The following is a 22,006-nucleotide window of genomic DNA, read 5'->3' on the forward strand; positions in this document are numbered from 1 at the left end:
GGGGGCGAGGGCGGGGGGTGGGGGGGCAGGTCTGAGCTTTAGCTGGTACCTCCACAGCTATTCTAAAGTCCACCATGGACACGCTGGTGTTCCTGTGCCAGCACACGTGCACCATGGTGTTACCACGGTGAGGGGCGGGCCTCTCGGGCAATGCGTTCGGAGTCGGCGTGTCGTCCTCGGACTCCGCCTCCGCCGAGGAGTCTTCTGAGCATTCTGGGAAAGTCAGGAGGGTGTTACTGCTAGACAACCGGCAGGGTGGTGGGCGGGAGAAAAGAGGCTAAAACACAGGCAGAGTCAGATCTTTCAGGAACCAATGTGTATCCGTTCTTTCTTTTTTAACTCATAATTCATGCGTTTTTGACGGCAGCAGTTTATTTATCACAGCGAACTGAAATAAATGTTTCTCAGTCCTTTACATGGTTTAACTTACTGCTGTCTGTCTGGTTGCTGGTCAGCAGCTCGGATGAAGGCCCGTTGCTGGTTTTTGCCATTTCTATCGCCATCTTAATGTCCTCCATCCACTTCTCCATTTCTGTCAGAGAACTGGAAAACAAAGCGACCATAAGCAGGGTGACCTTAAGGTTAGAAATAGCCCCCAAAAACAAACAAAAAGGTCTTATTTTAATTGGTTTGTTTGCCCCTTTTGGGTCAATGTCTGAGCCAGGGGAGCATTTAGACTGAGAGAAATTAGTCTGCACGACTGCAGTGAGTCTTTTTGGCTAAAAGGAGAGCGTTGGCTTTCCTCAACGCCATCTCAAACGAGACAAAAAAAAGCACACAGGGCCGCTTCAATAGATCCGAGGTGAGTTTGGTCGTACCTCGCTGCCACCACCACCGACTGTCCCTGTCCAACCAGCGTGAAGGCGTGAGGCACACCCCACTCATCCTCGCTCTCTCTGATCTGGAAGACGTACACAGAAAACACATTAAAGAGCTGCAAAAATCTGGGACAGCAAGGACCAAAAATAGACAGGAGCGGGAGAGAGGGGTAGGAGTTACAATAAAAAGGAAATGAGAGAGAAGGAAATGTGAACGCTGTTGTGTGTGTGTGTGTGTGTGTGTGCGTGTGTTCTGGGTGACGTTAGGAGAGTTAAAGTTCAGCTGTCTGAGGTAGCTTGTTTACAGTAATGACAAACTGCTGACAGCCATTCATCACTTCGTGCAGCGCCACACTCACTGTCATCCCACGGAGCGGCAGCTGCCCGTGCACTTTGAACTGATTGGTTGGCGTCATCCCTCGACTCGAGTACAAAATAACGTCATTAAACTGTTGCCAAGGAAACAGAGAGAGCGAGAGAGGAACAGAGTGAATGTAAATGAATCCTCCAGATGAAAACCAAATCACATGCTTGAACGACAAAGTGTATAAATGACACGACGCTCCACCACATGCACGTTCTTCAACTTTTCTACGGCCACGACTGAAACGTCTAAACTACCAATCCGAGCGCATGTTTAAGGGCGTTAAGCTGTGAGAGTTCAAAGGAACGTGTGTTATATTTGTAACAGTAAATCCACCAACACCATCTGCGTCATGCACAGCTGGAGCAACAGAAAGAATTATCTTTCTGCTCAGATCATTCAGCTACATAATTAGATTAGTGTTCTGAATAGAAGAAAAGAGGGTGTTACCAGGAAAAACATTCGTTGCTGTAGGCCTTTTCCAGACAGTTTGCTAAGGCAGCCTAACCTGATGAACTCCTGAAAAGAAAAAAAGTCATGAAAAGTAGAATTAAAAATGGCTGACATAGTGGTCCAGCTTTAAACTCACCCGACCAGGAACGACGAGATTGTCGACACCGAGCAAATCTTTCTCCAGCTCCAGAAGTTTCTGGAAGTTCTCCATCTTCGCCAGACTCCCCTGGAGCTGATCCACAACCTCCATCACATCCGCTAGAGCAGCTGCGGAAACGACCCGACGAGTCAGAAGGCGCTCGGACGCGGAGGGGGGAGAGCCCCCGCGTGTCGGCGAGAACCCACCTCTGCAGTCCCTGAAGTCCACGTGGGTGGCCAGGTAGTGTTTGCACAGGCGCTCCAGGATCTGCTTGTAGTGAACGAGGCGGTGAAGGGGCCGCAGCACGAAGACGTTGAGGGGGACGTAGCACACCTTCTGCAGCTCGAAGTCTCGGCACAGATTCTCCAGCCTGCGGGACGCCTTGCAGGCCTTCGCCAGCTCCAGCAGGATGTCGGACTGCTTGTGCAGGTTCGCTGTCAGAGGCTGCAGACGGAGTCGTCGAGTGATGACGATGCGCTGCCGTGGCCTTAAAAGCATAACGGATTTACCTGAGCTCACAACTCACCTTCAGGGCTTGAAGGTTTTTCAGCATGACGTCTCCGATGCGTTGGTAGTCTCCTTTAATGTGAGCATTCGAGCGTCCTTCCCTAAAAACAGAAAAAAAAACACGAGAGTTGATGGGTGACCAATTTTGCAAAAAAAACATCAGGAATTTCTCAGAAAGTTACTTTTTTTTTAACTAGACTTTGTTTTAAACAAAAATAAAAGCAAGTTTCTTTAAAAAAAAAAAAAGCTTTTCCTCTTGGAGTGAACGTGCGTAATTAAAGTGAGCACTTCAGTTTTTTTTCCTTCACCGCTGATGACACTGTTTGTCATCTCGTTTTTCCTTTAACATGCTTACATAAATCCAATTATCTTTTTGGACAGCTGACAGTAAATTAATTGATTAACCAACACAAAACATTTTTCAGTTCATTGATTTTTCAGATGCGTCTCGCTGCAAGTAAAGACATCTACCAGCAGGGGTCTCCCTTGAGCATGAAACTACTCACACAGGATGGAGAAGTATTTGGATGCCCTAACTGGGCTTGTTTAAAATATTTAGCACATTATTTCAGAAATCTCTTGTTTTTTAACATGTAACTTACTTCATTTATGACAGACAGCCTTCTGATCTCGTTCAAAACAACAGAAGCGCAGATCTCCTTCTATATTTGACTATGCAAAGCTAAAAGACACGTGTAGCTCTGGATAATTTGCATTTACATCAGAAAGTGGAGTCTCACTGTTTAGTTGTGTGTTTATGCTTACTGCAACCTGTCTGCAGTAAACGGCTGAAAAATCTTAACTTGGTGAGGAACCGAGTGTGTGTGAGAGGGGTGTGTGTGTGCTAAGATGAAGCAGAGCATCATTAAAGACAGCAGCACAAACCCACGAGCAAGAAAAGGCAAGTTGTCTTGTTGCCATGGCGATGGCAGCTCCTCAGAACACCTGAAGGGATTGGGTTGCCCTCTCAGGCTGCATGCCAATAAAAGTCATTAAAAATAAAATAAAATAAAAAAAACTGAGCAGAAGCTGTGACCAAAACCAAAGCAACGTGTGACTTTCTCCTCTGCCCTGCGTGGCCAGTGTTGGTGTGGAAGTGAAAAAGAGCCTCACCACAGGGCCAGCCTCTGCTCCACCTCCCTGAGAAAACCTGTGTGGAACTTGTGCAGCGGCCCGAAGGTGGAGAGGACGGCGTCCTTCAGGGAGTCTGGAGTCGCCTCGTCTTGTCCCACAACACTCTGGAAGGACTGGGAAACGCATTGAAAGAAAATATTCACCACGAGGCAAAACATTTGACGGTATTTAGGTAACAAACGTGAGCATCTTTCAGAGCTGAAACCAGAAGAAACCCTGAGCGCATCTCAAAAAACTGCGATAACATAATTTAAGCAATATTTCTTTTAAAAAGTAGCATAAAGTTATATGATTTTCAGCTACTACCACACCAAATCTTAGCTCAATATCTGTGAAATTCACTGAGTTATCACATCTTTTTGTTTTCTAAAGTTGTTTAGCTGCAGCAGCCATCTTGAATCCGGTTGACTCCCAAAGTTAATCAGCTGGAAATGAACAGCCAGTGATTACTTCCTGAGAGTTTCATTCAAATCCGTCAGCTGCTTCATGAGATATTTTGCTAACAGACAAACAGATTTGACTCCAACAATTAATGTTTTATAACCTTTCCACAGAACCTTACTCCTGAGCTTCCTAACTACTCCTTTAACTCTAATATTATGGCTCTTAAACAGATTTTGTTTTCTGTTTTGAGAAAAAAAGCAACCGTGTGATTTCAAACACCCGGGATTAAAGACAAATCAAGCGTGAAACTTGTACCCGAGTCAGATTTTCTGATTGAAGTCATGTTAAGGATCAATTAAGTATTCATTTTCTCAAAGATATAGGCCGCTTTATTGATGATTACTTGTATTAAAAGCGCCGCAATGTTTTCAGAACCACTTCATCTGTGTTTGCAGTTAAACTTCAACTTGTAAATCCCTTAATTGGCTGAGGTTGAAAAGACAAATCAATAGTCGTTCTTGCACGGTTGTTTCATTAAGACAGGGTGCGTGTTTGAGCTCGACAGGCGGAGAGCAGCCCCATTCGGCCGACATGACGGGGGAAAGGGAAACTTAGCAGGGCTTGAGACAGAACCCCAGCTGCCGTTCAGATGACTTCCCCACGAACCGTCAACACTGCAGCAGCACCAGCCAGCATATGGGCAGAAACGGACTGAGACATATCACACACACACACACACACACACACACAGTTCAACCCAAATGTTTATAAGATAAGACGAAGGTTCCTCTGAGAACCTCAGCTGCAGATTTTACAGCTACAGGTGAAAACAAAAAACATAAACATCCACGTTTACACATAAAAAAGCTACACTGTACATTTAATATCCTGTTTTCGCCTGCATTTACTTTGAGACGTGATCAAATAAACTGCTGCGCTCGCTCCTCCGCCAATGAAATCTGAAAGAGGGAGATAAAGCGGCGCGGCAGCTCCCTCTTTAAACACAAACGCGGTTTAGTATGCACAACCCTGGGTGAGGTGGATAAACGCGTTGCAGAGCTCGAGCGTGAGGAAAGAATGAGAAATGAAATTGCTTCTGTCAAAGTGTTTGTGTGTCGCTGCCCGTCGCTGTGATTTGGCGGGTTTGCTGCAACGGAGCAGCTAATAGGAATAATTAATGTTTCTCCTCCCTTGAGGACAGAGGCAGCGGGTGAAACCAAAACAGCAGAGCTACTCGGCTTACCACGGTCACCACCTCCAGGTCCTTCACGTACGTCCTCTCTGTGGTCAGCAGCTCTTTGGCGATGAAGTAGGCTCGATCTGTGGGAAACCTCTGCAAAAAGGCGTCAAAACAGTTACATCCTGTCTGCTTGTTCGGTACATTCACAAGAAAACATTGAGCCATTCCCAATATAATATATCCAAGCGTCTTTGAAGCAGAGCCTTCGGGACGCGTCTCGACTGAACACAGTAAGGCTTTCACGAACCTTCCTCCGGACCTCGTCCTCGTCGTCGGTGCGAACACTGCAGGCGTCGTTGAGCAGCGGGCTGGTGAGCGGCGAAGGCTGCCGGCCGTCGAAGCCGTGGCCGCACAGGTCCAGGGACTTCTGGCCGTTCACCATCCCGTGGGGGTGTCCCGAGGAGCCGGACAGGTGAGGACTGCTGGAAACGACGCCTGCAGGGAGTCACACGGCCGACGTCAGTATGCGGTGCAGCCATTGGACACGATGGCAAATCATTGTCAGCATCTGCATTCACGCACATCTAGTCTAAGAAGAGAGGAACTTCCACCATTGTGGGAAAACCTACACAGCTGGTGGTTTAAACACTTTAAACTGAACCCGATTTATTGATAACAGGCTGACAAAAATAAATACTTAGTGGCGAAGAGAGGTCCAAATCTACAGAGACTGCAATGACAGAATTCAGATCATAATACATTAATGAGACCAATTTTTACCTATTTTTTTTAAATGATCAATATCAGACATGCCTGAGCATTTTAATTTGATTAAATGTGACACATGTATACAGCCAGGTGTATGTAAACGTATTACACATGACACTATATGTGCTTACCGTAACGGGGGTGGCTTTTAGGACACCAGCAGTCCCTGCCCCAAAAAGAGTTGACCAAAAGAAAAAGCCAACTTCTGCATAAACAATGTCGTATTTACTAGGGAATACGATAAGAGCTTAATTATAGCTTTTTGGACCCCCTTTCATTTAATTGTTTAGATGGGAAATGTTATTGTTAGAGTAAATAGTGACTTCTTTGTCAATCAGCGACCTTTAGTCAGGATCAAACATGGTGGACGTTTTGATCGTTTACAGGTCCATTTAGAGGCCGTTTGAGCCACAGTCCACAGTGACACACATTAAAATGCACGGAGGTAAAACTGGGACATCTGGGAAAAGTAAAAATAAATAAATGAAATCAGCCGTGACGCACTCTGAAGTTGAGACAGCCCTAGCAGCCGTTGCACCACATCAATCAGAGCACAAGCCGAGGCACATACTGCAGGACGGTCGAGAGGAGCGGCTCCCTGACAACGTTCACTCGGCTTACTTACTACGTTAGGAGCAGAAATGTGCTCACCTCGCTCTGCCTTTCTTCGGGTGTGTTGGCACAAATAAAAAAAAAAAAATTAAAAAACCGATGATTACATGACCACAAACCAGCACGACATTTAGTCTAAACACTACCGGGGGAAGAAATGACTCAAATACAGAAAGCTACAAATGAGTGGGATCCAATCATTCTCTAAGAAACACAACACAGGATTCTTTTTTAAAAAAAAGGGAAAATCTATAACATCTACGACAAGCACCAGATTCCAAAACACATACACCAGCTACCAAAAGACAAAACTAAAAACATTATATAGTCTGTAGGAAATAAAATTCAAAGCCAAGGGAGACTGATACAATCTAATGTATAAAACTACCAACATTAAGGATTTTGCGTACTATTTGTCATTCAGTTAATGTTTTCTAATCAATGAGGCAGATGTAAGCCGGACAGTTTAACATCTAATTAGATTCGTGACACACAGAGCTGAAAAACTCTTTAACTTTAATATACTGTTTATTAGTTTAATAGCCTAGATTCACAGCCTGACTGCATACATGAAGATGGAATTACAGTGAAGAGAATAAAAGAGCAACACATGAAGAAGTACTGTGCAAAAGTTTTTTAAGAACTTCTTAATCTCTTTACGTTTAGTTTCCAAGAAGACTTTCTTGTGACCTTTTGAAGTGCTCTTGATCAATAGTTTGTCAGTTTTTCAAAGTTTCTCCATGAACTTTAGCTGCTTTTTATAGTTATTTTCTGTCCGGTCCTTTTAGCTGACCATGACAGGCGTGTCAGGTCTAAAAGATAAATATCTACAGCAGATGAATTGTATCTGAAAGTCATGTCCTTAAGAAACACAAGACCTGGACCCTTCCACAAAACACTTCAAGACGTGGATTCAGACGACTTCTGGTGGTCGTGGCGTGATGCAGGAAAAGATCAACGGAGGCCTGAAGTCAACCCACTGCTGTTATGCCTCTGAACCACAAAGTCAGGCAATGACAGAGCTATAATGGTCGATGTATGAAAGGGGAAGCTGGCAGTGAGGCTCAAAGGTGGGATGTAGTGATGACCATGAGATTTAGAACAGGAAAAGTCTGACACATTATATGTTTAACGTTCCACATCAACGCCACTCCATACCTTTGTTGGTTCCATGAAGCTGATTTAAATGGTGAAAGCCCCCATCATGGCGGGACATGAGAGGCTCATTGGTAATCAATAAAAGGCCAGAAGTGGCTGAGAGACGGTCTCATCTTTGGGAATCACGATGTTGGTTCTAAAATACTATTTTGTATGTCCAAATGTGCAGTCTTTGATACTTTATTTTACTTACTCAACAATACAAATTGTGTCTCTGCGACAGGCTGCTGGTGCCAAAGTTACTAGCTAGCTAGCACTTTAGCTACTTACTAGCTAAAGAACCAACTTAAAGTTAGTTCTGTGCTGAGCTGTCTGCAAAGTGTCGACAACACTGGGTAATTCTTTGAGTTAAGGAGCTTTTCTATGCCTGAACGATTTATAGGTCAGAGTTAAAGGACTTAAACAAACAAACAAACAAAAAAAATCCTCTGAAAATGGCCAAAGCTCAAAACAAAAACTTTGAAAGACCTTCAGAAAGCCTGAAAAAAGAATGCTCAAGACTCTTTTAAAGGATTCCAAGAAAGTCTGGCTGATTAGAAGCAAAATATAAACAACAAGGGATAAGTCAAGACTTTTGCAGAGCACTGCATGTTACAGTACATACAGCAGAGAGCAGCCAGGACAGGATAGCCCCATGTGTAGTTCATCGTAGTCTTGATTTAGTAATGCATGCACTGGAAACACATCCTGAAGGACACCAGTGGTTGAGAACACACACATCCTTCCAGTAAAACGGTTTTGTTAGAGAGCCCAGTGTTCATCAACACAAAATTAACTGTAAGCATCACTGAGGGGTCCCTGATGCTGCAACGATCCAGCAGCTCTACATCCACAATACTCCATAAAAGATAATGTTTATTAAATCACGCAGCTTTGCTCTTTTACCCACTAACAGATACTCTATATATAGGAAAGGTAGCTGTGAAGAAAAACAGGAACCAGTCTCACAGCTGCTCGAATCGAAAAACCACACTTCTCCCTCTCTGGATATTCTTCTTGAAGCCGGTGCTAAAAAAGTCCAGGAGGACCACAAAAGCAGTCGACTATGATGGATGAGCCTGGAGACTCTATACTTTGAGGTGCCGCTGCCCTTAAACTGCCTTTCGCGAGTACATTACACCGTACACACAGTTACTAAAACCTGCTTCTGCTTTCCTTTGTATTCCCCGAACGTCCCCACCGTGATCTCCTCTCTGCTAATCTGGAAAAGTTAATGGTTAGCTGGATCGCTGCAGAAAAAAGGGAACCCACAGACTGATACTCTAGTTTCCTCCCCCACCCAACCACTGACTCACACACACACACACCGAGTGACAGAACAGGTTTACATGCAGCTGAGAGGAAAACAGACAAGATGAGACAAATTCATGCTCACAGCGAAAACTGGACAGAGAAGAGAGAAAAAAAACAACATAAAAGTGGTTGCCGTCTTAAACAGATTAAACACAAACATGAAGAGAAGTGCAAAAGAAATAGGAAACAATAAAAGTACAGTGCCATTTTATTGAGAAGACTGGAAATTTTATGAACACCCAGTAGCTCATGCAGGACTTGGTTTAGTGATGAAAAAATTTTTGCCAGATGGGGAAAATGTAAATAACTATCCCTGCAACACACTTCCCTTCACACCAGTCTGACCAAGACACTGCTAATCCTTCTAATGCAACAACTTAATACTCAGATGTCATGCGTCTCTCTAAGCAAACAAATCCTCTGCGAAAGATAAGTTGTGATATTTGCTTTAAGTTAGTGAAGAAAAAAGGCTGCTGTTACAAAATAAAACTGCATACAAACACAATAAGTATCTGCACCTTGTTCAGGCTATCAAGACAAAGAGACTGCTGTCAGTAAACGCCTAAAAGGTTAAAAAATGACTAAACAGGACGTCAACAGATATTTTGAGACGCTCCAAAAATATTAATATCAAGCCCAGGGTGTGGTATGCAAAAAACTGAACAAAAAAAAGGAAACTTTGAGAACTTGGATGCTCTTATGGACAGTTACAGAATAATATTTCCCTGTTGGAGGACTTAAGGCACTAAACCGAACCTTCAGCAACCCGGCAGGTCAACTGCATTTTCATTAACCTTCAAAACAGACATTATTGTAGCCTCTACAGTTTTAAAACAGTAACTATTCAGTGAATCCCAAACAAGGCACAAGCATATGTCTGCTTGGACAGGATTTAAAACAAAAGGAGGCTGAATGTTAATGATCCTCTACGTAACGGACAAGAAAACTCCTTACAAAGTGCTTCAGTTAGAAGTGCTGTGCTTAAGAAGACTACTCCTGGTTTTATACAATCGGACCATCTGGTCCCAGAACAAATCTGTCAAACTCCTTTTTGTTTGTGTGCGTCAGCAGCTGAAAACCAGTCCACCGTCCTCATCACTGAAGACATGGCATCCATCCACTTCTGCGTCCTCGTCCAGCTGGAGGCTGCCAAAGGAAAACTTACTCCTAGGTATCGAGGCGTTAGCCTCCACTGGACTTCCAGTCAAGGGGCTGCTGCAGTGGCCCCTGTTCTCCGCCTCAGACTCACTGGACTCTGAACCACTGGTGGTGGAGCCCCCGCTCATTTGCACTGCACCCACGTGTGAGACGCCCGCCTTTCCTAATCGTTTCTGACCGGCCCGGGATCTGCCCGGCGCCGACAGGCCGTTGGCCATCATGCGGCGTTCGAGAGCGGCCATACGTTCCGCCCGAGACATGACAGGGCGCGATTCTTGCCCGGGTGGGGGCGCACCGCGATGCGGGTCTGCGTTAGACCACTGATGCACCTTTTGGATTTTCTGTGAGCGAGATGATCGGCTTGGGAGTGGGGAGCATCTGCCATCGTTACAGAGCGGGGGAATGGAGCCGTTCTGCTCAGATGCTTGATGGGGGTTGTTAATGGCAGGACTGGTACCAGAACTCCTTGAACCCATCTTATGCGGACGTAGGAGGGGGCTGCCAGTCTGCCTCTCTCTGCTTTGACCACTGACACTGCCCGGAGTGGTACGGGCAGGACTTTGGTCGGCCTTCTGACGTGACTGCTTGACCGCCTGCTCTAGCTCACGAGTCATGTTTTGTGACGCTCTAGAACAGGAAGGAGACTCCCTGCACCGCGTCATACCCAGAAAGTGCTCCTGCTGAGTCCCTGAGCCAGGCCTTTTGCCAAACAGGGCCTGCTCCTTATAATTTGTTCTGCTAGCTTGGTCCCTGCTCTTGACAAATTCATTTTTTGTACCACTGGTGGTGGAGCGGCTGTCTGAGGCAGCCCATAATGCTGGACCTTGATTCAGATGATCTTGGTGCGTCTGTCGGTTCGAGCCTCTCATCTCCTCTGTGTTGGACACGGATCCCGTTCTGTCCTCGTGGCCATTTCTCTGGTGGGAAGGGCTCGTCCTCGTTGTCCGCGAAGCCGCCGGGTCTTCTGCACTCACCAGCACCGACTCCTTCCAATGACGACTAGAAGGAGAGCTGAGTCTGTCCCCAGGAGCACCACTCTGACAGCAGGAGAAAAAGCCAGAGAGTTAAAAATTCAAAAGGCGTAATATAACATTAATAACAACTAAAAGCTGTGATTTTAAACGAACTCCGTCTGGTACAAAAATTCCCTGTGATGTCTTTCATTCAGTTTTGAAGGGCTTCTATATTTTCTACTGTAAGACTATACACACCAGACTATTAAATATTTACCAGTAAGTAATTTTACAACTCGCCCAAATAAAGTTCACTGAACAGAAATAAGTAAGCCTGCATATTAAAGCACAAATCCACTGAGCAAATACAAAAAGACTCACTTCTGTTGGCACTTCATGGTGGTGTGGAGAAGGCAACGGCGACAGGCGGCTGTTGTGTTGGACCCGAGTGTTGTACTGGACCCGACTGTGTTTCCTGACAGATGGGCCATCGAAGGTCAGTGTTACACAATCTCAGCATCCTTTGTTGATCCAAACAGGCCCACGTGTCTCTAGCTCTTACCTTTCAAACGGGATCTTCTTGAACTCGGACTCCCTCACGTAATCAATCACCTGCTTCTGAGTGCGACCGCTGCGAGAGTAAGTGCAACAGAGATAATAATGAGCTACTCTGCAGGAGCTGTGGCAGACTATTAACTAAGTGTGCGCCTGCGGTCCTGCTGGAGAACGGATTTATGTGACAAAGTCTCTACCTAAATCTGAAGGAGGAGCCCCGTGTGAACAGCACCGGCTTGGGTTTGGGTTTGGGTTCTTCGAAGAGGCGGAAGAAGGCGTGATACTCGACACAGATCTTCCAGAAGACTTTACAGCAGTCCCTGCTGGCCATCAGGAACTCCAAGGTGTCCTGATACGAGCTCTGTAAAGACATATTAGAAACAGAATTTACAGTACTGAAGAGGCTGAAAGTGTGTTCATAAAGGAAGATCAAGCGACACCACTTACATTTAGATCTGGCCTCAGCTTGATGAGGAAACGTTTCCGCTTAAAGCTCAGTTTGCGAATTTTAGACCAGTTGAAGGCGTTGATCCTCGTGTGCCCCTGATGTGGCAAAAGATTTAACAAACCTCTAATCAGGAACGTATCAAAAATATAGCCACAGAGCTGAGAAACACAAGTGACCAAAGCTCACATTATTTACGTTTGCCTAGTTTGTGACCTACAGACCTGTAAGACCAGGACACCCGTGTGCGCCACGGCCAGACTTAACCCCGTGCCCTCGCGATCCTTGGCAGGGTGGAGCCGAATCCCGTACATTTCCAGCTTGCGAGCCACTTCTAATAGCTGAAAATCCGATTCTGCTGGTGATTGACCTCTGCAACAAAAAAAAAAGAAGCCACAGAGTTAAAGAATATTTACCGTCGTATCAGGTGGGGTTTCTAACAAGTCTTGTTTTGTTATTGCTGTTATAAAGTCAACCAGTTATCAAAAAAATCTGTTTGATACCAAGTCAATGAGTGAGTCGTCAACTTAAGTGTTGTCAAAATGTCAAAATGTGCAGAAATGACTAACTGAAACCAGTTGGTGAAATATGCAAACAAAACAGGCAATGATGAAAGTAGTATTCTTTTAACGAATGCATATCGCTTTCCAATTTACATGCTAAAGTTTTAAACAAAGACGCCCTACGATCCATTAGTGCTCAAATTATTAGTTTGGGATGACTCTCAGCTACTGTCACACCAAATTTTAACTTAATATCTTCAAAACTGACAAAGTTGTAGTCCTTTTTGTTTGTTAAAAGCACACACACAGACACGGGCAACAAATATGTGGATATGCTGACTGCAAAAAACATTTAATGACACCAGCCTGTGGAGGCTTGAAAACCGCAGCATTCCTAATCCTTTCATCCAATTTTCTCGATAAATATATTAAATCCCGCCTTATCGTCCTGCTGCGTGTCCCTCTGTTTCAGGGTTAAGGAACAAGACAGAGCGGCGTCCAGGTTTCCAGTGTTAATCTGAGGTTTTTGGAAGCAGAAGTGAGGAGGTTTGGGGAGGGGCCCGCTAACTAACTTTCCTAATTCTTATCAGTGGATAAGCCTTCCTGCTTCCTGTGTGTGGTACTGAACAGGAGACTGAACCCGACGTGGCGCTCCAGTTATCAGCAGACAAGTCAAAGAGAGCAGTCAAATTTAATGGAGCTCCTCTGATGCTGCAGCAGCCGCCCACTGTGTGTGTGTCCATGACTCAGTGTAACTCGAAGGGGGAGGGGAGGGAGAGCAAGTGTTGGCAAAGCTGCTGCTCGAATAACTTATGCACCGAGGAGAGATGTTTGATGATGTGAGGATATCTGGAAGGCTTCCAGTAATATACTCCCAAAAGCAATAAACTCGATAGAAAAGAACCAACTTTACTTCTCATAAAGTTGCCCTTAGTCATCCTTAAATAGACCGAATGTGGGTTTTTACCACTAAACCCAGCTGCCGACATCTGTCTGTGTGTCATTTGGTTAAAGAAAGATTTTGCTTATCTTTTTGGACCATCTTTTTTTTTTTTAAATAGAGTAGAAACAAAGCCAGAAGCTGTAAAATAAATTCTAAAACTTGGCTAGCCTTCACTGATACGTCAATGAGAAATAAGCCATTTATTCAATGGCTGCTTTCCTGAATGTGTCACCTGTGTAATGAAACATCCCAGTGGGACAATAACAAAGTCTGGAACAACATTTCCTGTTCACGGCTGAGGAGAATAATGTGTGCTCAGCTCAGGACTTCGCCGACCTTGCGAGCAGGGTTAAAACGGATTGGATTCTTGCGATGCCACTTTTATAGATCGGAAACTCACATATGCTTCGAGTGAAACTCCATGATCTTGTCGATCAGGGGCATCTGGTCTGGAATGTAGTTGTTGTTGAGGAGATGTGACCGGCAGTGGCTCTCCTCAAAGTCACCGATCTCAGCTGAGAAACGAGCAGAAAGGACATTTTACGGAAAAAGAAAAGAAGAAGTCGGTTCCAAAGACGGTGTTTTATGGTGAAAGAATATACACTCTGATCCCAACGGGATGAAAAGGCTGCTTCAAAAATGTCTGGTTTCGAAAATGTGTGGCTGCTCCAAAGCCACTCTGCTTAAAAGGTCTCCATAGCAACACAAAGATAATCAATTTGCGACGGTGAGCAGTCTGCAGTATGACAATGTTTGATGATAAGCTCTACATGAAAAAAGAGCAGTGTATTTTTTTTCTGTTTCAGGAAGTTATCAGATCTGTCTGTGCTTTGGTGTCTTTGAGCTAAAGGAGGAAATCAGCCATGTGAGACTTACACTGGATGATGTGGGAGACCATCAGGGCTGCGCTGGTGTCGTTGCAGGTCAGACGACTGCAGGAAAGATCCTGTCTGATCTGGAGGGCAAACAGGTATCTGGCCACAAACACAAACACTCTCCACATTAACAACCATATATCCAGATCAGCTCAACGGCATCAAACACAACACCTAAAAAGGCTAATCGAATAACATGCCTTACGCAAGCTTTGCTTTCCGCAAATTGATTATTTATCCTCTCTGTCTCTAAAAATATGCAGCACATCCAGAGCTACATAACAGAAACCAGAAAATCGTTAGCTCCCCCACGCTAATCTCCCGAGGACGAAATGAGAGACGTGGCAGCCATGACAACTGAAGAGAGAAGAAATCCTCTGGGAATCGGCGCACATGTTTCATTTATGTGTCCACAATTGCTTTCGGTCGCAGCTGAGATCAGTTACACGGACTTAAATACAAACGCACATCTCGGTGCCAAGTGGAAGACAAATGTGGCGTGGAGATAAGAGGAGTTAGATGATCCGAAGAAAAGCTCACCTCGTCAGCTCCTCCAGCAGCTGAGCGTGGTCCGGGGGAAAAAACTTCACGCTGAACCTCAGGATTGTGTGTTTTGGTCCTGAGTGGGCAGAAAACACAAAGAACAATTACATTCTAATACAGATTTATGCAGATAACACTGTACAGTTAATTTTATTTGCTTTGGCAGCCATTTCCTCCAGTTAAAACTGAAGGAGGAAGAGATTTCTATGAGAATAAAACAGCATTTTTAAACACTTACGTCTTAGCTGCTTGATAATGGGTTTGATATGGTCCAACCACACCTGTGAAGGAATAAAAGAGCGTCACAAATCAAATGTAAAATAAAAAAAAACAAACTTTGGAGACGTTTAAGATGAGGCTGTATTTGAACTTTTCTCACCATCATCTTTTGGTGGTTTTGAAACTCCAAGCCAAAGTAATCCCCTTCAATAAGGTTCATGTGGGAGCACACCAAGTCAAATAGCACCTTGCCCGAGGCTTTTTGCTGTGAACAAAAGAGCAAAAAGAAACAATTACTAAGGTTAAAATATAGCAACCGTTTCTATTTCAGTCTTAGTATTCCAGTCCAATGACTTTCTGGTATTTTATATTCTTATTTACGACCAATAACCTCCGAACAACTTAATGACCCGAAACGTTTCAACACAAAGGAGCACTCAAGTGCTCTTTGTAGACCTGTCAAGCCCTTTGCTTGTGAATATTAGCCAAATAAATGATTGTGTTCTCAGTCTACATTCCTCTGCTATCTTTCCTCCGTCTGTGCTAGCATTCAGATACTAATGTTGAGTACAGATACACTCGGAAGTAGGAATTTCAGAGTTCCAAGTTGGAAAAAAATCAACTGGAACGTCCCCATGCATCCAAAAGTCAAAGGTTTCACACCAGCCCCGACCTTAATATCCAATATGGCTGCCGATAAAGAAGAACCTATAACTGCAACAATAAACAGTTTATTTATACTTCTGTCAGTTTCTATCTCATTAAATCAGTCTCACACAAAGTACTGGACAACCTCTAATAGTGGAAGTGTTGCTACAGTGTTTGAATGCAAAGAAACAACTTTAAATCATCAGTAAATAACACATTACATGGTTATTTACATTGTATTTTATAGTTATTTGCAAGCACAAAAATCATAGCAGTCCACTTTGGTCTTAGCTCCACTCAGACTAGCCATTAGCTCATCAGTTTGGTTAGAATTATCCATTTCTTCAAGCTAAGGTTGTTCAATGAGCGATCTACATTAATTGTTCCAATTTTTCCATAGAAACCTTGGTTCAAAAGATCTAAACTAACCCTTTAAGGTGGATGTTTGTCATTCCAATAACAGATTTCTGACTTCAGAGGTAAATGAAACACAGCGTCAGTCTGCCATTAAGACGCTGACATCTCCCCAGCTGCAGAGGAGGGTGGACCTCATCTTTGATCTGCAGTTTCAATGTCATTGCTGTCACTAGTGACGGCCCAGAAGCCTTTGAGGTGACTACAGTGTCAGACTGGGAGTAAGACTCCCCCTGACTGCTTCTGTCCTCGTTCATTCTGCACACAAAAAAAACACTTTGAAGAACAACTCAGCTGCCCACTTACTGGTAAAGACTGACAACACGATAAACACAAAAACCTAAAAAAGAAAAAGAAAAAAAAAGACCCACCACAACCTCGGAGAAAGAGAAACGTTCCAATGTAAGGTCAAATTAATGTCAGGGGTTTCCACAGAAAGACTTCTCCGACAGACACCAAAACAGGACAGGACTCTCACAGACGCACAACAGGAGAATTTCTGCCTGGCTGCTTCCTCGTGACTTGCTTGCACCACAGCAGAGCCTGTCTCAGCTCCAGTATATGAACATTTGTAGAAGCTTTTTTTCTCCCCATGGCTTCGATAACGACCTGGAGCTGTGCCTGGGTATGTTTCGTTCAGTTTTTCCTGCACTTTTACACAAAACTGCAGAGACTTGTTGAGGTACACGCTATTACAAGAACCTCCCCGATGCAGCTGAGGGGGTTTGCCCGCTTTTAAATCTGTCTCGTGTTTCACTGGCGAAGAATGTCTGTATCCCTATAAATCTTTTAGGAACAAAACCCACAGCTCTGATAGCGTAGTGAAAGGGATTAAGCATTCACAAGAAAATCCAAAGCCATCTCCAAATAAGTCCATCAAACACTTTTCCCACGTCTCTTTCTGTTTGCCGGGGCACATTTCTGTCTCTCCTCCGTGACATTTTCACGCAGTGCAGAGGGGCTTCTCACCACTGGGGGACCAGCTGTTTCCATATGGTGACAGAGAGGACGGGGCCAGCGACGAGACGGCTGGAGGGAAAGAAGCCATCAGTCCTCCTCACGCGCACCATTTTGCTGCGGCATGCAGCAGTCAGTTAAACTCATGAATGACTTCCAAGTCTCAGCTTTACTCGAAAAAAACAGGGAATGTAACATGAACAGTGACAAGAACAGTGGACACAGAAAATGGAGAAGCTTTTAGAAATCTGCTGTCAGGGTAAAAATGATTAGGAACCAAGCAGAGATGGGTGAAGAAGACGCCGATTAAAGTCAAGACAGAGCTTGATTAAATGCAGTTTTTGCAGACGTGGGTCACTGTTCCTTCATGACGTCGGTGCGACCATCACAGCACGACCATTGTTAATGACACAAGTCAACAAGAATGATGGCTGTCGTAGTGTACAGAATTAGAAGATAATAGATAGAACTGACTTTACTTTAGAAATCTCCAAAGTTTAACCACAGGAGCAGACAGGTCCCTGAAAACTTATACTGGAAACACAAACACTGTAGGTGTTCAATTTAGTTAAAAATGAATGAATTAACACAATAACCATTCGTTTAACGCTCCACTGCAAAAATTAGGGATTCCTTTGTGCTGGCGTCCCAAAATTATAAAATGTTTGTCATGTTAGGTGTCACATATTTGAATTTCTGGGTCTGGACTGAACACCACTGGCATCCCATTAAGAGGCATGCCGCCAGTGTGGCTGAGCAGCATTTTCAGTTCATTTAGGTCACTGGGGCTATAAAAAGGAAAAAGGTAATTTCCTCTGCCGGTCTGACTTCACAGAACCGTTCGTGTTTAGTTATTGCAAGAGCATTCGGGGCACTTTGCTCCTTTGTTCATTTAGATTATTAAAAACACTGACATAATAAATCAAAGAATATGTAATGAAGTAGTCTGTGAAAACGGCACACAAACAAACACTCGCACGGAGCACAGCCTCGCTGCACCATCAGAAAGGTTACATCCTTAAAGGAAGCAAGTTCATCGGCTGGCATTTCCTTCAACTTCTGCAAGAAAATGCCACCAATCTCAATTTCAATGACCTTTGTTTAATACAGCATTAGAGCTAGTTTCACTTTGATCAGTCAACTCCAGACTAAGATGACACACTGTGAGTCAGCGATCCCAGGACAGACATGCAGGAAGAGTCTGTCTGGCCCTATTAGGTTTGAACAGAGACCGTGTGAGTGTTTACACGTGTATACACGCTGGCATGTCTGCATCGCTACATTGACCTCTGTATGCTCGGGCTGACAGGAGGAGGCTAAATAAAGATGACGGCAACGTCTGAGCGCATGTCTGCTTGGGTTTCCACTTCAGGGTAGAACAAATAGGCCCCCCCTTCACCTCCCACCCCTTGTTAGGAAGCTCCTGTCAGAAAAAAAAAAGAAAAAAGTATAAAGGTCAGGTGTAGAGCAGCTTTGTGCTCCCCAAACCGCTGCCCTCCAGGAGTTGTTGGTATGCTCCACTTCACCTACAATAGGCCTCACCAGGCAGGCGCTGCTCGCCAAACTTCTACTAGGGGGGTTGTGGAGGATGAGTGGGGGGTGGGTGCCATGGGTAGCAAACAGACTGCCTGTGCCTTTAGGCTCCAGATAAAAAGAAAGAACAAAGGGAATCATGTCTGGCTGAATATATTGGTTGTGGAGCACTGGAGGAGCTGACACTGGCAGCAAGGAAAGCCATTACAGGAGAGGGATTTAATGGGTTTGTTTCATTCTTTTCCTGCGTCGCAGGCAATGCTGTTCCTGTCGCACCTGCTGGTTCGGATTATGGACGTGTAACTTCCCAGGAGGAGGTTGTCACTTGTGGCCGAGGTAAAATGGCTGCGTGGTTCAAAGAAGGAAATGGAGAACTGGTAATGTTTGGGATCAAGCTGCTTCTAACAAAAAGTGCAATATAGGAGTGCTGGTAAAAAAAAAAAATACAACCAAAAACTTGGAATGGATTTATTGTTGAAGACTAAAAACGAGGCAGAGGAAAGATTCCATTTTTAAAAAGTCACAGATTCAGGATTTCTAAATTCTTCTGTTAATACCGTTCCTGTGATTTTATTTTATGTTTTTTAAATTCTATGTTAAACCACGCAGGGTGGTCTCCGGTTGTATGTAGTGCAGAGTAATGCCACCCCTCCCCCACACAGCCAGCTGTATCATGGCCTAAATAGGGGGAATTCCTCTGAACAATTTTGCCTCATAAAAAAAAGAGAATTTCTGCTGTTTGAAATTGTTTCTAGTTGCAAAAAAAAATCATGGTCGGTCATGACTTGCCTGACAGAGATGCACCACCCAACGCTGTTCTTAAGGTAAGGCTGTTTTACAGCAAGCGTTTGCAAAAAGGCTAATAACCAGGCTAACTAACGAGCTAACATAAGCTTGTCAGGCTTAAATCGTCACTTTCTAAAAAGCAGAAAGACAAAGAAGAACTAATATTCTAACCACTAAATTTAAATATATTTTATTTAATGTTTTGTTTAGGAATTCCAACTTTAGGTACTTCTATTTAAAAAAAAGATCACAATTTCTTTGAAAAGTTATCTGAGGTCTTTTTGGGGGTTTTAGCAGACACAGATTTAAAATTTACTCTCAACAGATTACAACCTTTAAACCTCTTTAAAATATCAATATCAGATGTAAACAGATCACTTGTATTATCTCAGTCTACTTATGTGTATTTGTATATTAGAGTTAAAGCTGCAAAAGCATTATATAAAATCTGATTTTAGCCGTTTCATAATCTGCCGAGAAACCCCACAGGAGCCATTTTGCGTAACTTTAATTTAACTGTGGTGTTTCTGATGTCGCTGTTCAGAACAACGCTGACATTACAGCTAATTACAGCAGCAGACAGTTAAGATTCCCCTCGTGCTGTTATTAAAGACACGTGTAAAGACTCCACACTGTGACTTTCTGCCAACACTCCTGTGGGTTCGGTCAAGCAAACAGCTATTTATAGTCCTAAACAGCACATGTGGCGTGTGTAGGTAGGAGCAGGTATGTGCGCAGAAAGGGAAGGGCAGGACGGGGAGGTCAGCGGCAGCTAGAGCGCATTGAGATTCAGGTCATGCGCTGCAGAGATTCCCAGGGTGACTCGACTCCAGCACAAAGCTGACAAAGAGACGGGAGGAGGGAGACGAACCCACCGATAATCCTGTGAACTCGCATACAGATGTGTGCCCTTGTGCACGGCGATGTGCTCACAGTAAGGAGCCAATTATTTTTTAAACGCGATATAAACACACAAATCCCTTCGTACCGTTCCAATAAAAAGGACATTTTCGGTCCTTTTTGTTGTTGTTGTCTGCAAGATATAGGAAAAAAATGCTTCTTTTTTTTATTGGCTAAACTCTTGTGCTAGAGAAGAGAAATAAAGAGAAGAAGTGATGATTGGACTGCCACAGCTGTCAGAGTCATTCCGTCACAGTAGGCCAGCCTCGAGGCCAGAGAGGACAACCATGAAAATAATGCCCCCCTGGATTCACCAAAGCCTCCTCCTCCTCCTCTTCTTCCTCCCCCTCTCTTTGACATACTCACATTTCTTTGCCTTCCCTACCCTCCTTGGAGACTGGCCAGCTGGATCCATATTGATTTTGCATAAAGGATAATTAAGTGTCCTGTTGTGCTATTGAATATGTAACAGCACAGAGCTGCAGGCATTTGTGCAAAGACCTCCAACTGTTCGTCGGAGGACCATAAACCAGAAGATGGATGCAACAGTTGTGGCCGTGCATCGTTATCGGGGGGGACACTAAAACAAGCAGCGGAGATTCAGCCAATCATACAAACATGCTCTGCAAACATAAAAACCTTGACGTTTCGTTTCAAACATGCTGATGCAATACAAAATCCTGTTCCACTTTAGCTGAGTGTCAAGTATTATTAAAATAACCAGAGGGAAAAGGGGAATTTCTTTTACAGCAGCAGGAAATACTACCCCCCCTCACCTGCTTCGAATTCTGGATCCGTTCCCGACTCTTGTTCTCAACGCTGTGAATTACTGTCAGTCCCGAAGAAGACGCTTCACTTCACATTTGATTTAGGCACAAACTCTGCATTTAGTTGAACTAGAAAAAGGCCGAATTAGTCCTGAATAATACGATGAAGCGTGTTTGTATCGTCACACCGTGAGAAAGATTTAAACACCTTTGCACAAAAGTGCTGAAAACAACTGTTCCTTTCATGGCCAGAGGAGGAACCTCTCAACAGATGTAATCTGCATTGAGCTCGGTAACTTTAGGTTTAAGGAATTAACCCCGGTTCTCTGAAACATGAGTGAGGTATCTCACTATGGAACACGCCCCCGTGCCTGTCCCCCAGAAGCTCTATTACATTACGCCAGTCCTGACTGGCCGACAGAAGTGACGTCAGCTCCAGGAGGTGGGCTTCCTCCCAGCATAAATGCCTGACGTCACGCAAGTGATCTTCAGTCTTTTAAGCACACCTCTTCCTCACTCCAGGCAAGGAGGGTGATCTGGTGAGATACCTCACTCATGTTTCAGAGAACCGGGGTTAATTCCTTAACCTAAAGTTCTCTTTCAACATTCGTTTCGGTATCTCACTATGGGATATAGAGACTCCCGTATTGCCAGATAAGCTTACTCGAAGACCAACAGATGCATTCTGCAGTTATCTAGGCGTGGAGCCCACGCCCAAAACTGTGTGAGCCAGAGTTGGCGCCGTGACGTCCAGTCTATAGAACCTAGTGAAGGTGTGAGGGGTTGCCCAGCTGGCAGCGTCACATATGTCTTCCACAGGTACACCCTGAAACAGTGCCCAGGACGAGGCCATACCACGAGTGGAATGAGCCCATAGACCTGCAGGTTGTGCAAGGCCTTTGGTCTCATAAGCCATAGTGATCGCCCCGACTATCCAGTGGGAAAGGCGTTGCTTCATTAGTGGCTTACCCTTATGTGGTGCAGCCCATGACACAAA

At 44.4% G+C, this 22,006-nt stretch overlaps 1 protein-coding gene across 3 annotated transcripts in view; it reads right to left on the reverse strand.

The window, feature by feature from the left end:
* Nucleotides 1-22,006, reverse strand: part of LOC108239762 (FERM, ARHGEF and pleckstrin domain-containing protein 1) — a 49,012-nt gene that overhangs the window by 4,933 nt on the left and 22,073 nt on the right. Inside the window, exons 3-24 of one of the 3 annotated variants that reach the window (XM_017422684.3) lie at nucleotides 15,165-15,269; nucleotides 15,024-15,066; nucleotides 14,783-14,861; nucleotides 14,244-14,341; nucleotides 13,768-13,882; nucleotides 12,146-12,293; nucleotides 11,924-12,019; nucleotides 11,674-11,837; nucleotides 11,484-11,552; nucleotides 11,303-11,396; nucleotides 10,792-11,005; nucleotides 5,287-5,474; nucleotides 5,043-5,132; nucleotides 3,395-3,528; nucleotides 2,301-2,382; nucleotides 1,981-2,218; nucleotides 1,772-1,902; nucleotides 1,633-1,701; nucleotides 1,178-1,267; nucleotides 819-901; nucleotides 431-543; nucleotides 50-213 (exon numbers count right to left, since the gene is read on the reverse strand). In XM_017422684.3, coding sequence (XP_017278173.2) covers nucleotides 50-213; nucleotides 431-543; nucleotides 819-901; nucleotides 1,178-1,267; nucleotides 1,633-1,701; nucleotides 1,772-1,902; nucleotides 1,981-2,218; nucleotides 2,301-2,382; nucleotides 3,395-3,528; nucleotides 5,043-5,132; nucleotides 5,287-5,474; nucleotides 10,792-11,005; nucleotides 11,303-11,396; nucleotides 11,484-11,552; nucleotides 11,674-11,837; nucleotides 11,924-12,019; nucleotides 12,146-12,293; nucleotides 13,768-13,882; nucleotides 14,244-14,341; nucleotides 14,783-14,861; nucleotides 15,024-15,066; nucleotides 15,165-15,269 — 2,607 coding nt within the window. Of the gene's footprint in view, nucleotides 1-49; nucleotides 278-430; nucleotides 544-818; nucleotides 902-1,177; nucleotides 1,268-1,632; nucleotides 1,702-1,771; nucleotides 1,903-1,980; nucleotides 2,219-2,300; nucleotides 2,383-3,394; nucleotides 3,529-5,042; nucleotides 5,133-5,286; nucleotides 5,475-10,791; nucleotides 11,006-11,302; nucleotides 11,397-11,483; nucleotides 11,553-11,673; nucleotides 11,838-11,923; nucleotides 12,020-12,145; nucleotides 12,294-13,767; nucleotides 13,883-14,243; nucleotides 14,342-14,782; nucleotides 14,862-15,023; nucleotides 15,067-15,164; nucleotides 15,270-22,006 lie in introns of those variants that run through there. The other 2 variants (XM_037976254.1, XM_037976253.1) reach the window with 2 other exon arrangements.

The sequence above is a fragment of the Kryptolebias marmoratus genome, linkage group LG6 (assembly GCF_001649575.2).
Source record: "Kryptolebias marmoratus isolate JLee-2015 linkage group LG6, ASM164957v2, whole genome shotgun sequence".
Lineage (NCBI taxonomy): Eukaryota > Metazoa > Chordata > Actinopteri > Cyprinodontiformes > Rivulidae > Kryptolebias > Kryptolebias marmoratus.